The sequence below is a fragment of the Solea solea genome, chromosome 10, assembly GCF_958295425.1.
Source record: "Solea solea chromosome 10, fSolSol10.1, whole genome shotgun sequence".
NCBI lineage: Eukaryota > Metazoa > Chordata > Actinopteri > Pleuronectiformes > Soleidae > Solea > Solea solea.
The window spans coordinates 5,239,380-5,257,683 of NC_081143.1; the positions used below are offsets into that span (position 1 = coordinate 5,239,380).

The 18,304-nt window shown below is 37.8% G+C and overlaps 1 protein-coding gene across 1 annotated transcript; it reads left to right on the forward strand.

Moving 5' to 3' along the window:
- The first annotated feature begins 1,210 nt into the window (after positions 1-1,210).
- Positions 1,211-15,904, forward strand: gucy1b1 (guanylate cyclase 1 soluble subunit beta 1). The gene is made up of 13 exons (XM_058641098.1): positions 1,211-1,333; positions 1,575-1,648; positions 4,320-4,420; positions 4,537-4,655; positions 4,952-5,149; positions 6,192-6,422; positions 6,618-6,734; positions 7,388-7,521; positions 9,008-9,205; positions 11,381-11,618; positions 12,425-12,565; positions 14,455-14,609; positions 14,796-15,904. The coding sequence occupies exons 1-13, from the start codon at positions 1,331-1,333 to the stop codon at positions 14,941-14,943; spliced, it is 1,857 nt and encodes a 618-aa protein (XP_058497081.1). The 5' UTR covers positions 1,211-1,330; the 3' UTR covers positions 14,944-15,904.
- Positions 15,905-18,304: the final 2,400 nt, after the last annotated feature.

Here is an 18,304-nt window from a genome sequence, read left to right on the forward strand (position 1 = left end):
GGCTCTACTGTGTTTACACTATTGTACAGTGTCACATATTTGCCATGGCATGAAATAAACTGTTATGATAAGTCATGCAATGTTGGAAATTAGTAGACGTGTGTGGTATATATGTTATGTTGGGTAATGTACACTGTATTTTACCATGATGTCTTTCGCACACAGGGTACCGGTCTTAACCACTGAGCCACTCCACCCCCTATAAACTATAATACAACTACTATTAGTCATCTATGTGAAGCAGATGCATAGTTACTGTTAGTGACTAAACAAAACTTATGGACTTGTTCAAATTAGTTTTAGATGTTAACTTATCAATGACAATAATGAAATAAGTTTTCATACTATATTTTAATGCAGTGCTGGCTCTAGGAATATAGGCAGTCGCCTAGGGCGCTATCTATTGGAGGGGCACCGGTATATATACAAGACAGAAAACAGAAAACGAGAAAGTGACATGTCAAATTTAAATGATCCGTAATGCAACAGTGTTTTGTTTATTTTACCATTTTCTTTATTTATTACTGTTAGTAGCATTTACAGTTATTTATTACAATACAAAGTGTTTTCTTTGTTTGTTTTTAAGCATCACTCTTGACTACCTCACGATATAGTGTTTTATTACCTTATTTATAAATGTGTTAGTCTCATTGTCGTCAGCAGGACTGTCTGAAAGAGAAAACTAGATTTGCGTGTCAAGTGACAGTGGACGGAGTGGATGGGACGTGGGGCACCAAATCCCAATCTTGCCTGGGTCACCAAAATGCATAGAGCTGGCCCTGTTTTAATGTTTTTAGGTGTATTTTTGATCATTCATGTACATTTTTTTAAATGAATGTATATTTTTGCTCAATTTAGATTCAAATTGCCATACTCTGAGTGTACAAAAGGTAGAAATACTGTTGTTGTTTTTTTAAGTGTTGTTGCAGATGTGACCAGGAGATATAAAACACTTAAAAGAACGTCACATTGCATGCCAACAACTTAATAGAACAACTGTTTTAGTGTCACTTATAATGTGTGCTGTAAAGCTCACAGAATAAGTCATACTGGTGTAAACCACCGTTTATTTGCCTGTGCAAATTTCACGTCCACGGGCATCACTGTGACAACGACAGCCTCGTCCTCATTGGTCAGCGCGTGCTTACGTAGGAGCATCTCTGCTCTGCTATTGGCCAGACTCGCTGTCAGTCTGCGGCTGATGGAAAACCGGAGGAGGGAGAAGTGGAGGCAGAAACACTCCGCAGCATCCGTGTCAAAAACGATGAAGGTTGTGTCACAAGCGACGGTTTTTGCTTGAAAATACGGAAAAGGCAGAGCAGCTGTCATCATGGTAGGTAACACGGGCTTTGTTTATGTGTTAAAATGTCGGCGGTTTCCAACGCAACGCGACGCATTTGACGTTTAGACCAATGTAACGTAGACACAGTATTTTGTATACAGTGTAATGTGTCTTAACAGGTGAGAGGTAAATATCTGCATGTGTCAGGATGGGACAATGTATTCTTTTTGTATTATTATTATCATGGAATAATACTCACGTTGTTCATGTTTTCCAAAACAACATTTCACAGTATGGATTTGTGAATCACGCCTTGGAGCTCCTCGTTTTGAGGAATTATGGCCCGGAAGTGTGGGAAGACATCAAGTGAGTTTTGGTGGATCATGTGTTTGCTACATCGATTATGTTGGTTTGATATCAAAGAGCTTAGAGTTAGCACAAGCAGACAACAACAACAACAACAACAAGAGGGAAACACACAGTCAGGCCTGTTATAAGCAGCAGCAGCAGCAGCAGCAGCTCACTCACTCACTCACCTCACACATTTACCTTTACTGTAATCATTAACCTTCACCCTCTACAGCCACAACACTGTGATACTCACATAAAGTTAAAAACAATATTCACAGGTACAATTCTGTCCTTTTTACTCAGACCCTCCAGTGAGTGTAGTTTGGATCATTTAACTAAGTAAAATAAGTAAAAGTACTTGTAATTAGTGTTTTATACAATGTGATCAATGTAAGTGATGCATGCAGTGCTTTGTAACTTACATTTTATTGTTGTTGCTAACTGAAGTGACATGAGTTACATTTTGTGTTTGTTATGGTTTATTGACCATAAGTATTGAAAAATGTTGATCCATGTTTACCAAACCTGGAAATTAGGATGTTCTTGAATGTCTTGATTTGTTCACAAACCAAAATTATTCTGTTTTAACGATTTCTTTGTTATATGGAGCAAATAAACTGTAAAATATTCACATTTAAAAAGCTGAACGATCAGAAGCAAAAGTCAGACGAGTTAGTCGAATATCAAAATAATTGATGGTTAATTTAGTAATGGATTAATAATCGATTAATAGTTGCAGCCCTAAATTATTGCATTTTATCTTTTTCCATTTCTCAATAAACAATGAGATATTACAGATATAATTGCTTTTAATGTTAAAAGCTTCACTGTTCATTTCATGTCAGGACTTCACTGTCATAATGTAGCTTTTGTGACATCTAAAATCCCAAAGGGATAAAAAAATAAGAATGCTAATGATACTTGAAAACTGATTTCATATAGCTAACAATAGATTATATAAAATAAATTCAAAATTGAGAACTTATGTTGAAATGTAGTGTTGAGTGAGATGTATTTGTCGTTTTCTGCTCATAAAGTTTAAAACAACAATTACCTGGTTTCTTCAACCTTCACACAGAAATGTCTGCTTTTAGTTATCTGAGAATTATTGTGAATATTATCACTTCTGACTGATCTGAAAATGTGTTATCATTGTAATCTTTTAGGCATTTGTTGTCCTGCCCTACACTGTATCATGTATTATATACTGTAGTTGTTATATAGTTTGTATCAAGCAAACTAGTGTTGACGGTTGTTGTACAAATGTTGTCAAATAAATATAGCATAGAATAATATAGTATAGTATAGTATAGTATAGTATAGTATAGTATAGTATGGTCGCAATGGTCGCGAGTTCGACTCCACCCGGGGCTGATTGTACTCAATTCCATTGTAAATTGCTTTGGATAAAACTGCTGCTAAATGACATGTAATGTACTATAATATAGTATAGTCTGGTATAATTTAGTTTTAATTTTTGTGTCGTGTAATATAGTGTAGTATAGTACTTAAAAGTTGTAGGAATACTTGAGTAAATGGATCAATTGTAATTCCACCACCATATAGTTTGTAATACCGTCACAGTTCCTTCTTGTTTGATCATCTTAAAATTACCTAAAGTAGAGGACTTTGTGTTCTCGACAAATAAGAAAAACACTTTATTTTTATCTGGAAAATCAATGTCACAAAACTGAAACCAGGAATATTTTCTTATCTAATGGAAATGAGATATTGTGGGGAAAATGCACCATATATCATTTGGAGGGATATTGGGGCACTGGCACATCACAGTCCAACAAATAGTAAAAAAATAAATAAATCCCCAGATTACATGTGTAGAATGTGTAATCTCTCATCAGTTACAATTTATACAATTCCAGCGTTTGTGAAATGTTAAGAAGTCATTTTTTTTCACCATGTGAAAACATTTGGCTGCATCAAAGTTTATTTTTCATCTGCTTTTCATCTTGAACTGCCCTTGACTTGACCCTGCCTAAAAAAGAAAGCAGGAAAAAACAGCAGCAGCTGCTTTGTGTAAATGTTTTCAAAGTAGCCATTTTTTTTCCAGCCACCATACAGAGAAAAAAAATACTGCCATGCAGCATCTGCAAACATAACTCATTGTTATTTAACAAACTGTTTATCATGTCAGCTCGTTTTTTTGTCTTCAGACCTCGTGAATGCAGTGATTTGAAATATAATTCTTATTTTCTTTCCAAAGCCTTTCAAGGCTTGGTTTGTTTTTCCAGCTGTTATCGGTTCATAAAATTGCCTTTTTCTGTCAGTTAATTAATCTCTATTATCTCAGTAAAACAACAATAATCAGACCCTCATTAAGATCTCGGGCATTTTTTAGAATAAATTGGATTGTCAAATGTATTAATAGTAATCTTTGCTCGCAGCACATGACAGAGGATCTGGAGCACAAACCCTGATTATACTTGTTTCACAACTACATAACATGGAAACGGTGTTACTGTGAAACACATCAAGGTTGTTCACACTGTCTGTCCACAAACACAACAGCTGTTACTAACTTGTTCTTGTAAACTGAAGGACGTCTTTAAATAAAGCAACAACAGAAAAGTGATTCCAAAATGGCCTCCGCAGCGACAGTGACTGTTTGCACTTGTGCCGTAACACTCGCTGTGGCTCTTGAGTAACAGCTTGACTTGACTGTTTTCAGGAGGGAGGCTCAGCTGGATATTGAGGGTCAGTTCCTGGTTAGAATCATATACGATGATACCAAAACGTACGACCTAGTAGCGGCTGCGAGTAAAGTTCTCAGTAAGTGACAGTGTTTTTTTTTTTCGTTTTCAATTATTGCAAATAGAATACGATGGAGCCTCCTGCCGCATCTACCACCTGCGTTGGGAAGTTAAGAGCTCTGTTGTGTATTTCAGAGATCGATGCGGGAGACATCTTGCAGCTGTTTGGGAAGATGTTTTTTGAATTTTGCCAAGAATCAGGATATGACACCATCTTGCGAGTGCTGGGATCCAATGTTCGTGAGTTCCTGCAGGTAAGTACTCTCTCCTCTGTTGGTTCTTTAAACATGTATAATGTTGTAAATATGCATTGACATTAATGTCAATAAAATATTTGAAATCTAAAATGTTCAAGAGGTTTCATTGTAGGATCCAGTGTGTTTGGAGCTTGAAACATAAGTCAGGATATCTTTTGCTTCAATTTAAAATATAGATTTACTTCGTATTCTGTGCAGCATTATCGTCTAACTTATTATACTTCAGCCAGGATTTAATTAAATGTGTTGTGATCGAGTGTTGCATAATTGATCTTCAATCTACATTTTGTTAGAACTTGGATGCTCTACACGACCACCTGGGTACCATTTATCCTGGAATGAGAGCTCCCTCATTTCGCTGCACTGATGCCGAGAAGGGAACCAATCTGATACTTCACTACTACTCAGAGAGAGAAGGCCTGCAAGACATTGTGATTGGCATCATTAAAACTGTCGCTCAACAAATCCACGGAACAGAGATAGAGATGAAGGTGCTGCGATGCTGTTTTCACTCCCGTTTCATGCACAGTGAACTCACAGCTTTAATAGCTCTCTCTGCTGCTGCTGGTGATGAATGAAGATGACTTTACATTTTTTTTCTCCCCACCCCCTAGTTCCTCTCTAATTCATGGCACAAGATTAAATGAAGCCTTATACAGAATGTAACAGATTGTGTCTCAGGATATAATTGAAGAGGGTTTTAAACAACACAAAGTCCCACAATATCCAAACCAGGAGCAGAGCAGCGCTGTGACAACTGCAGTTTAGCAGCTAGTTTTTGGCAAATGCCCGTGAGTCACTGGATATTTTTAGATCTAAGTTATAGAGCCTCTAGCTTGGAGATGTCTGGAGACGTCTGTGGAGTTTTTTTTCCTGAAGTGCTTCAATTTAAACTGTTGAATTTAAACAGTTTAAATGTTCAGTTTAATTATCAATTAAACTGTTCAATAGATAATTAATCCTTGATTTGCTTGAGCGGAAAAATATGGTAAATTATTGCAGGTATTTTGATTTGCATGCCAACAAATTACAGTCCGTACAAGTACCTGCAGTTTGTTATTCTCCTCAGACGTACTACTGTACTTTGTCTGGAGTTTTCTCTACATTTCATGAGCGAGTGACATTTTCTCCCAAACCCTAATCAAATTGTACAGACAGGCTAATATTTTTCAGAAATTGTGTGTGTAATGAAAGCACAGAAAATGGCAGACGCTCCAAATGTGACACCCAATTTCTGGAAATATTAGCCACTGTTGCTGTGGCAACAGGGTGCAGAGACAGCAGCTTGACGTCAGCATGCCTTATGCCCATAAACCCACGGAATAATGACATTTTCTAATTTTAGAATAAGAGACAAGAGATTAATAATAACAATGATGATGATATTAATGGAACATTATTCATGATGCCAATATTATTTAATATTTATTTAAAAAAAATAAAATGTTGCTGCAACCACCTGCCACAATATAGGCATTTTGCAATTATGATGATTAGAATGATTAGTTACATGCCTTCGTCTGATCCATGCAGATGATCCAGCCAAAAAGTGAGGAGTGCGATCACATCAAGTTCCTCATTGAGGAGAAGGATTCAGAGGAGGAGGCGTTTTACGAGGACCTGGATGGCTTTGAGGAGAACGGCACGCAGGAGACTCGGATCAGTCCATATACGTTTTGCAAGGCCTTCCCATTCCACCTCATGTTCGACAAGGACCTGATGCTCACGCAGTGTGGGAACGCCATTTATCGAATCCTGCCACAGGTGCACGTTCACACCCGCTTACACCGTAAATCTGATTGACATGCAGCAAACGTATGAAAATATGCTTCTGTGGGATCTCTAAAAGAGATCAATAAAGTAATGGACTGCACAGTTTGGCAGCCCTGAATGTGTCAGTAATTTACACAATTATAACAATGTCTAATGTAATTTGACTCTTTTTATTGTCTTCCCCAGCTTCACCCTGGTACCTGTATCCTGCCTTCAGTCTTCTCGTTGGTCCGTCCTCACATCGACTTCAGTTTTCACGGCATCCTCTCCCACATCAACACAGTCTTTGTTCTGCGAAGCAAGGTACCCTGCAACATGCCATACAGTTGTCAGCTGATCACATCAGTCCTATTTTTATCTTCCGGGAGGCACAAAGCACTAAAACAGACCTCTAAAGTCTAAATGATCAAAACATTGCTTTTGTTGCACATGGGGGTGAAAAAAAACGTGTTCATAGTCTTATTTATTAATATTGATGAGCTTAGCGATATTTTTACAAGCGGCATAATATTTTGATTTTGTGGGTCCCATCAACATTGCTAATGGGGATGAAATTGCTTGCAGAGATTAGTGAGCATGTGAAAATTAATCAAAGAAATGAATATCTGAAATTTGGTGTTGATGTTTATGCATGGCACACTGAGGGGGAGGGTCTAAAATATGCAGTAATAAGAAAATATCTCAGAAGTTACTCAGGCGCAATAAATAAAGTAAGAATAGAACTGAGATTGATATGTGTAATTGTGTCTGCTCTTGGGACAATAACCACTCAGGTGCAAAATTATTAGCTGAAATACCTTTTGAGAAGACTTGTATGAAAACCTACAAAACAACACTTACAGCCCAAAAAAAAAATATCTAAAATAGTGGAGGTGCTGAACAGCTTCCCAGTTTTGAGGCAGATTTAGAGAAGAACAGATCATGAAATATTCATAAATGTGATATAATCCTGACAGGAGGGCCTGCTGAATGTGGAGACTGTAGAGAATGAGGACGAGCTGACGGGAGTGGAGATCAGCTGTCTGAGACTGAAAGGACAGATGATTTACTTGCCAGAGGCAGAGAACATCCTTTTCCTTTGCTCACCCAGGTAAAGCCACAGTGCACTCTGTCCTGATGGAAGCACACACTGAATAAACAATGCATGCCAAAACGGAATGGGAACACTCAGCATTTCAGACCAAAAAATGAAGGTTAGGGTAACTTTATTCATCTCTGTGGGAAAATTCGTTCAGAATGGACAGCAGTGGCTTGGCCAGGGGAACTGACAGGAGCAAAATAAACACATCATGTATTGATGGCGGGGGCAAACTGGAACGCATGAAATCCACATGAGACAACATGCAAGTCTCACTAATTTATCATACTCTATTTTGCCCCTTTCTTTTAGGCCAAAATGTGTTATTTTGAGAAGGTATGCATGGTGAGGCAAAGAGCAGGTCCTTACACGATTAATAAATAAACCATAAATGACCCTAACACTAACATACTTTATGATTTTCTAAAATACAATTTTAAAATATTATTGCCCCAAACTATTGAATTACATAAAAAGGAACCAGGACGTTTACATATAACAGATGAACTAATGCAAACACACATGACAATTCCTCGGAAAGGAGGTTCTGCCTCATTACGACCAGGTTTTGGTCTTACTTACAGCAGCATGGCGCTTCATGTGGTTCTGACTCAAAATAATCTGCAGTGCTTCATTTCATTGTAAGTAAAACATACCACCCATCTTATATTTTCACATAATAAGTGGGCCTCATTGTGATATAATTGGTGGTGTGCCTGGATTCTGCATTTGGGCAGACACATTGTTGGTTTTAAATTATAGATCATTAAATACACTTACTGATTTCCCTTAGTTGCCTGACATATACCGAAAATCACAAAATCGCAAGTGAAAGAAAATGAAGGAGAACTCTTTCTTTGCCTGTAATTCAGACGCGTTCACAGTCTCCGTAAAGGGCAAAGTGGATATTTATTTAATTCAGCAGCAGCAATTAAGATCAAATATATTTAGCATTTTTGCTTTCAGGAAATAAATACACAGTAAGAGCAAGAGAAACCACATGACAAAGAGACAAGAAGGCCTGGTAATTACATTGGTTCTTCTGTGGTGACCTTCATTAGCTTCTGTGGCCTTTTTATAACCAATAAGGCATTTCTAGTGAAGTGTCTGACGCATGAGAGCAGGGTTTAAGAGGTCTTGTGCTCGCAGATCCAAAAACACATGCAGATGACAAGATCAAGTGTTTGTACAAAAGGTTACCACGAGGCAGTAATGGAAGAGGAGCATGCTGATTTACCTGACGAGAGGTCTCATAAAACATAGTGTCTGACCTCACTTCACAAGAGGAATCTTTAGACGGTCAGCTCAAGCCCAAGAGGAAGACGGTGATCTCACTGCAGGTGGTTCATACTTAGAGCTCTGTTTAATTACTGCTCTATCTTGATGAGCTAGAACAAGAAACACAGATACAAATCAGACAAATGAACTGTCCCTTGCAGCAGTAATGGAAAAAGTGCTTCACTCTCACTGTTTCGCTCTTCTCTCCCTTCCTGATTAGTGTCATGAACCTGGATGATCTTACACGGAGGGGGCTGTACCTGAGCGATATCCCGCTGCACGACGCCACGCGTGACCTGGTGCTGCTGGGAGAGCAGTTTCGTGAGGAGTACAAGCTGACCCAGGAGCTGGAGATCTTGACGGATCGTCTGCAGCACACACTCCGGGCCCTGGAGGACGAGAAGAAAAAAACAGACAGGTTTGATTTTTGTCTTTCGTGAAGTCAAACTGGAGCATACAGTATATTTCACCAACCCTCAGCAGTGTAACCTGACCCACCCGCAGTGTTTGGCTTGTTATCCTTACAAATAAGCTACTTTATGAAATCTCATAAAAGCTTATGTAATTGTATGACCTGTTGAACATTCAACTCATTTTAATTTTTTTTATTTTCCATGAGAAATCAGTGGGAAACACAGATTAAAAACAACAACAATAATAATAATAATGATAACAATCTAAGAAAAAAGATTAAATGATAATACATTTTAAATGATTAAGTGATAAAGGTTGATGTGAATGTATGAGTGCACACACACACTTTATATAGAACATAGGAACAGATTAATAGAGAAACAAACACAACAAAACAGAACATAAAACATTAAATGCACCAGAACAAAACCATTATCCCACCAGTACTGTATCTCAGACATAATTCACCACTCCTCAAACTAACCCCCAAGAAGTGAAAACAATTGCTGCCATAACTCTGCATCATGGCTTGTTTGCAGAGACGTGAAACCTTGCGGCTGTTATTCTAATTTGCAGATCAGATGGTTTTAAGGGCCTAATATTTAACAAGTAAAAGATGTAGGTGAGAGAGATTATGTACTGTTAAATACCAGAAAATATTTATTTCTTCTTTTATTATCTTTTCAATCATCCTGTAGATCTCTGTAGATTTTACACATCCAAATATAGCAACATTTTAGCAATTTAGCATCGTGTTAATGAACCCTCACCCTCTATCAATTATATATAACTACATGCCACAGCCTCGTAATTATCCCTTTACGCTCTCTTGATAAAATGTGTAATAATGGTGATGTTTTCATTTTATTCTGTCTTTCTCAATTGGCAAAGATTGTTACGGTCTGTGTCAAGCCCCTGCAGTTATTTGGAAACTTTGTGACAGTAGGACCACCTATGGTCAGCAGCTCTTGATAAAGCCACATTGATTTTGCCTGAGCCACTCTCTCTCTCTTCTCGTCCTGTTATTGGTGAGGACACTCAAATAGTTTTGACTGTGGCTTTCAGAAAACAGGCCTGTCATAGTAATTTGGCACAGCAGTGGGTGACAGCTGCAGAGGAGCATGGAGGTGGACCATCGCGGTCTTTATTTAAAAACTGCTGTAGCTGTCCTGTCTTCTCATAGGGGAAGACGTTCACTCTCCAAGTGGATCAGCGTATTAATATTCTCACCATTCTCTGATCTGCGAGCGCCTGGGACTCCCAGCGTTGATTAGAATTCACAGCTTCTCTCTAAATATTTAAGAGAACTGTCATTGCTTTTCCACAGATTTACAACTCAATGTTTGTATGCTGTTTCTGCCACTGTTAACATATTAGTGCTCACACAGCACAGATCTGTGCCACAGGGGTGCCCATGGTCATTTGCCGTGGGAATAATACACAACTCCTTATATGGACATCCCGGGGGTGTGTGTTTATAGGTCACATATTCAGGCTTTAAAAATTTGGTTTTCGTCTTCTTATGTGTTGATGGGTCAAAGTTATGATTCATTTTATGTCACATTTTTAGTAGTGATATAAAGTAGCAAGAACTGTACAGAAGTCACAAAATAGAGCATTTTTCTTTTCGTTTTGTTCATAGAAAACCAAGCCAAGTGAACTTTGAACTGTGACATGTTTCCAAATTTCACAAATTCAATCCGATTTTAATCAAACATTTTGATACTTAGAAACTCTATATTAGCCTCTGTATATACTGTATGTTTAAACATAGTAATGGAAAAAAGCAGCCAAAACACTCTGTGTTCTAAGGGTTAAAATAAATGACTTTTATGCCCATGTATGTAGATTGTTAAAGATGTTACAGGTACACTACCTATACAAGTATAGGTTTGTTTTCCGTCTAATATAAATATTTACATTTCTGTGTGGGGACTGTTACCTGTATGCACCATGTGCCTCACATTACGAAGCCTCGTTGAAATTATTTTGCTTTGAGCAGGCAGCCATGATCTAACCAGTTGCCATAGAAACACCACCCTCCCATTTGAGAGCAGCTTGCATGGCAAAATGACCAAGAGGTGGTGGGTGAGCATGTAAAATGCCAGTCCAAAGGACCGACTTCAGTTTGGCAGCCCCAGTTTGTTACGCTCAATGCATTTGTTTTCCTCCCTTTTAGATTGCTCTATTCCGTGTTGCCACCATCTGTTGCCAACGAGCTGCGTCACAAACGGCCCGTCCCGGCAAAGCGCTACGACAACGTGACCATCCTCTTCAGTGGCATCGTCGGATTCAACGTCTTCTGCAGCAAGCACGCCTCAGCCGAGGGAGCCATCAAGATAGTCAACCTGCTCAATGATGTTTACACGCGCTTTGACATCTTGACAGACTCTCGCAAGAACCCTTATGTATACAAGGTGGGGAGCGAGAATTGTGCCGTGACAGTGTGTCACGTACAGTACTGTGCAAAGGTTTAGCAGTGCTTTTATGACCGTGCAGTACCATTACTTCTCAATCATTCTGTTTAACACATCTTGAAAGTACAGGAAACAGGTGTGCAGTTTTAAAATAACAATATTTTTCTGAAAAAAACCTGCATCTTTGCACTGTGCATTTGTGAATCTGTCTCTCATTTAACAGGCTGAAATCCAAACTGAAGACTTGAATTCTTTCTGTTCGACTGCTTTAAACGTTGACTCTTTATGTAGCGAAGCCGTCCCCACTGTCTCGCGGTAAATAATGTGACACAATTATGCTCATACAAGTCAGTAAGAGAGGATTCATTCCAATTGACTTGAGTTTTTCACCGTAAGAAGAGCAGAGCCACATTGTAAACATGGTGTAGTTTTACAGAGGGACTGCACCAGTTTATAGGCCTCGTGCAGCAGATTTACACACCAGGCTTTCAGACAAGAATGCACTTTAAGAAGTCAAACAGACCACGGCACTTCCAAGGGGATCGGCTTCAGGCACTGGGTCACCAAAAGCAGTAATATTTACTCTAAAAGCTGAATGGCTTGGTGGTCCATGGTTTTTAAGCAGCGCTCAAAGAGGCCCTGAACGTCTTAAAGCTGATGTAAGTGTTTAAGTGTTTATCTCGGGGTGTTTCGGGTTATTTTTAGCAGCAATGCAGTGGAAACAGAGGGTTTTTACATGAAAGCAAAAAATATAGTGGTTGATGATCTCAGTCATGTGACAAAAGGCATAATATTTTCTTGTTCAGGTGGAAACTGTGGGTGATAAGTACATGACAGTGAGTGGCTTGCCAGAACCATGCACACACCACGCCAAGTCCATCTGCCACCTCGCTCTGGATATGCTGGAGATTGCCGGACAAGTCAAAGTGGATAATGAACCAGTGCAGGTGTGATATGAACCCAATACTTCAGAGAATGTTGTGTTTTGTTTTGTTTCATTGTGTGTGTGTGTGCATATTTGGCTTCCCTCATTGTATTTAAATGTCAGCTAGGAAACACCAGCGAAGGACAAATGAAATTAGGATTATAAATAATAATAACACTTTGAAATATTTTTGTGAAACCTTTTTGGATCATTATAGCTATTATATAGATATGTGGAGAGACAGAGAAGCCACAATGTGCCCCATATTAATTAATTTACTAAGTAAAAGTAGGATCATATTTCAAAGACGGTGCTGTTGATGCTTGAGATCGATTCAGCAGCAGGAAGCACTGGTTTAGCAAAAGAGGATTAAGAAGAAAATATACATTATAACAGAAACATGTGCAGGAACGGAGGCAAGAAAAAGAATTAAAGAAAGACAAGTTGAAGAACCTGTTTAATTTTCCATCCACTGTTAATTCTAATATGATAGTGTATCCCTGTGGTGCATAGTTTGTTTTCGGTGTTGCTGTCGTGCTTGTTTTTTTCTGACATATTTAATTATTTTAGCCTTTTTAAAGCGACGCATCTGTTCATTTGGCAAAGATACGTTTGTGCTGTCTTTTGTGCTTTTGGATAAATGCACCCTCTTCCTCATACGACCAGCTCTCCAGCTTTGGGCCCTTTTTGTTTTTTCTTTTTTTTTTTTTGCTGATTGATTTCTGAAAAGCCTCATCTGTGCATCTGGACATATTTCCACAGCAAAGTAATGATACACAGTCAAAAGTTGGAGAAAAAACAGCCGACTTTTGTTTAACTGACTGTTGGAGATTGTTATTGTATCATTGACTGTTGAGACCTATCTTTGGAAAATCACATCAGCTTAACAAAAGGCTGTTTATTTTGGGACATGGCACAGGCTGGAGAGGAGACCAGTTAAATAGCAAAAACAGACTCAAATCATCTCACGATCCAGAGGCTGAAAATAGATACTCATTTGTAGAAGACACTTCAACCATCTTCATGCTCTGAAGACATTAAGCTCTGAAGTGCCGATGTGTCTGATTGTAAATATTAGTCTGTAGATTGCCTGGAGCTACTTTTGGAATTGCTAGTTTATTGCCAACCCCAAAACCTAAAAAAGAATATTATTTTGTGCACACAGCGATTTCTGGCAAAATTAATCTTTTATCCACCCACGAAATGTAACACCTCTTCAGTCAGTATCTTTAAGATTTTGCGCCAGCACACTGAGAGCAGCGTTTAGCTGATAGCTGCAGGCATTTCTCTTGCTCTCTGTGGACCACAGATCATTTATTTATCATTTACAAAGGTTTATTTAAATGCTAAAATTGCATTTTATTGTTGCTGTAGTGTGAAATAGAATCAGTGGAACTTTACTTTACCATGGATTATCACAATAGGAATCCTAAATTTAATGTTTAAGTTTAATTTTGACAGGAAGGAGGAAGATCATTGACAGAAACTCAGATTTACTCCAACAGCAGTATAGCAGCAATATACAGTACAACATAAACTGATGGATTGTTTATGGATCGTGCAAACACACATTGAGATTTTTTCTTCAAATTACTTTGAATGTTTTACTTTATATTTTGCGTGAAACCACAAATAACAGGTTTCTTTCATTCTACTTTCATTCTGGAACAACAACATTGTATTTTAATATAGCAACAAAGGCGACTGGACGTGAACTTCCGTAAGAACGTCGACTTGTCTATATCTACATTCTTGAATAATGTTATCTGTTTATTGCAGTCATTATTAACATTGACTCATTTTTATAGTGATAAGCCTGTTGGCCTTTATCTACGATCAACTCACAGAGCGATTTTAGATGGATGGATTTTATGAAGAGTCTTTCTTTTGTTTTTGCTCCTTTCTCTCCAGATTACGATCGGTATCCACACTGGAGAGGTGGTGACCGGAGTGATTGGCCAGAGGATGCCCAGATATTGCCTTTTTGGAAACACAGTCAACCTTACAAGTCGCACTGAAACTACCGGTGACAAGGGGAAAATAAATGTCTCAGAATATACTTATCGGTAAGTCATACCATGTTTTACACTTATTATCACCTTTATTGTTCATGATAAGACTTACAAGAGATTTACAACTTCAATTAAACATTTTGTAAATGCAACTGTGTTTTTTTTGTTGGGAAATGCAAGTAATAGATATGAAGACGTTGTTAATGATTCATTTGCATTTGTGTTGATGTTTTACTCCAGGTGTTTGCAGTCGGCTGAGAACGCTGACCCTCAGTTTCACTTGGAGTATCGTGGACCCATCACCATGAAAGGAAAGAAGGATCCAATGAAGGTGTATTTCTTGTCCCGGAAATCCACAGACACAGAGTCCACCGCGGTTAAAGCTTAACTCTCCAGCGTTATACCATCGTGAGTGTCCTCTGATGTTTGGGTTGAGGTTAGAATGAGATTGATTTGAAGTGATATTTTTATGAACCATGTTTCTTTTTCTTTCTTCCACAAGTGAACATGTGTCCCAGCTTGACCAGTATCTTGACCTCACTGTGTTTATGTCCACAGTATGTAGTTCACTTTAATTTTAATTTTGGAGAAAAAAACCCGAAACTTTCTTGTTTAAGTGTTTTGATAAGCAAACCGTTTCTCATCACTTTGATGTTGTCGTTGTTACTCTTTCCCATCGTGCCATAAATACTGAGAATCTATCGGAAAAAAACTAACTTCAATCGAGATAAAACAAATGTAATTATTGTAATTTTCACTTTGAGAGTAGCATTAATAAATCCTTAATTGAAAATGAAAGATTGAATAACAGAGTAATACACAAACATGTTAGTGCCATTACATCAGTCATCGTTACAGGGATGGAAGAGTTTTGGATGTGAGATATACAAAGTTTGACACTGAATATACATGTAGTTTTTATATAGGTTATGATCAATTTTACTTTTATTTAGATCTGTATGTTGAAATTTAAGATGTAATTCATGTTAAGCTATTTTTATAATTCACAAACGATACAGCGTTGAGCCATTGGTAAACTCGTGATCATGTATCTATCACTGACTCGTGAAGTTGTCACATAAATGAAATTATAAATACTTACTACTTTATTTAATATATTTATTTCCCCTCTCGACACATAGCACATTCACTTTTTTAACGTAGTCTATGAAGTAATATAGGGTACTCTTTTCAATTTAGCTCTATGTTGTTGAAGTATTATTAAAATAACTACATATTTATTGTTCACATCCTGTTTGTATTTATTTTGTTTCTCTATAGTTCTAATGATCAACTTTAGGGAGCAAATCAAATGGTGCATCTCATTGTGGATGAAACTACTGTAGAGGAGAAGCATTAGGGGTGTATTAGGGGTGTTAATTATTAATTCCACGTGGACACGTGCTGTACTTCTTCACCACATTCTTTTTTCTTTCTTTAAATTCACGCTTGTCATACGTCACTACACATCAACCCTCTCATAAGAAATCCAGCTTCTTGTGCAAGAATCACACCAGGTGCCTGATGTTCTGTCTGTGGTTGTAAGACATGACTGTTTAAGTAAAGTTTAATGTTGAGAGGTTAACTAATAAAATATATTATTGAGAAGTGTTGCTTCTTATTTATTCATCTTTTCACTGTACATATTTGCCTATTCATATTCAGTCTGCACAATGTGGCTCCAACAACAATACAGTTCACAGTTGGACAGGAAAATGGTCACTGCCTGAGAAACCAAATCAAGAATGTTTTGTAATGTGCTCCCTCTAGTGGCCAAAGAGAGACCTGCATATGGCTGTCTGTGGTGTCGTCCAGCCTAATAGTTTATGTTTGTGTGAGCTATATTGCCGTAAATATATCATAATTCATAGTGAGTGTTTCCATAATAACATGTACTAAAGTTAACAGATTATTTATAAACTGTTGACCTTTGACACTACTTGGTTTGACCTAGACTGTGTACTGTTTGAATGACACACATTATCTGTAATATTTTAGGCACTAAAGATGTTTATCATGCGCAATTACTGTCATGAAAGTGTCCAATCTGTCCCAAGTTCATTCAATAGCACGATAATGAGAGCACAGCTATAAAGAATTATCTACGCAGATAAGAAAGAACAACGCGGCTTGCGTCGCCTCAGAGATTTCACCTCAACGTCATTATTCTGGGTGAACATGAAGACACAGAAGTCACTGAGACAGAGGACATTAGGACAAAGACAGAAGATGGAAGACATATGGACATAAAGCAACAGAAGAGTACGACACAGAGACAGAAGACATTAAGACAGGGCATGAGGCAGATGATATGAGGACAAAGGCATAAGAGAAATGGACAGAAGGCACTGATACAGATACAGAGACATAAGGACAAAGACAGAAGACACAGAGACAGAAGACATTAACACAGAGGACACAGAGGCAGATTATATTACGACAAAGAAAGAAGAGAAAGAGGCAAAGGACACTGAGACAGACCACTTTGAACTGTACCAAAGAAAATGGGTGTTGTTTTAAACACTAAGTATGAACACACCTCGTGGTCATTACTCCACTGCACTTAGACCTGTACAGTGGCCTGGAAGTGCAAACCATTAGCACAAAGCATGACACACTTTTACACAGCCCAAAACAAATGAATAATAGTTAATAACATTACTTTGAATTGTTTTCATAGAAAAAGAGTAAAATAGTTATTTATATTAAATATTTTTGGATCATAATACAGTCATTTTAATGTATATGAACACACAAACCTTTACAAGAAACAACCGATGCCCTTTACAACACGCATAATGTACCCAAAAGTGCTTTATATAACATATCAAATAATTATGTTTTAAGCTTAAATATAAAAATGAACGTGTATTTATGTGTTCCTCCATGTGTGTATGGAATATCAAGAGTGATGCCAACAGTCTATTAAGGTGCAATGAATGATTGCTGTAACGTTGATTACATTTATTATGCTCATGGACTCATTTATTATCTCCTGCTTGTCCTAAAGTCAATCCCAGCTGACGTTTTGAGAGGCAGAAATAACCACAGACACACTGAGCCACTTTATCATGGACACTCATGTGCTTCCCGTCAATACGTTCACAAAAAAAATCCAAAAAGAGCCCTGATGTTTATGTCAATTTGTACGACAGCATTCTTAGATATGCAACACTGATGCAACAGCTTTAATAACCATAATATAATCGCGCAGCTGATACTACAACTGTCATCACACTGTGTGATATAACTGTGTTAAATGTTCGCTTCAGTGGGTGTATCTTAATCACAGTTACATCACTGCAGTCATAATAGAAACATCTCCTCTGTGATAAGAGGCAGATTCACCGCGGTGAAAGTGAAGGTCAGGCAAAGGTCCCTCGTGCCACAATATAAGATGAGAGGAAGCACAGATAAGAGGGTTCGCCACGTCAGCCATATTTTATCCATTTAAGAAATAGTCTCTCGTGTGCACTTTTTTTCTTGCTTGCCTCTTCTCCTAAAATATGCATCACATTCGCCCGAGAAGAGGGAAAATAATAGTTGGTTTATTATTAACTTAAAATACCAAAGGTCTCCTTTATGGACAATGGCAAAATAAAGGTCAGAGGTTTCACATGGAAAAACATTATCACCTACACTGAGCAGTGTTGTATTTCAACAAACCACTTACAGGAGGTGTCTTAAAAACTATACACATTTAACTTCTATATGTAAACATGTACATATATATGGATATATACAGTCAA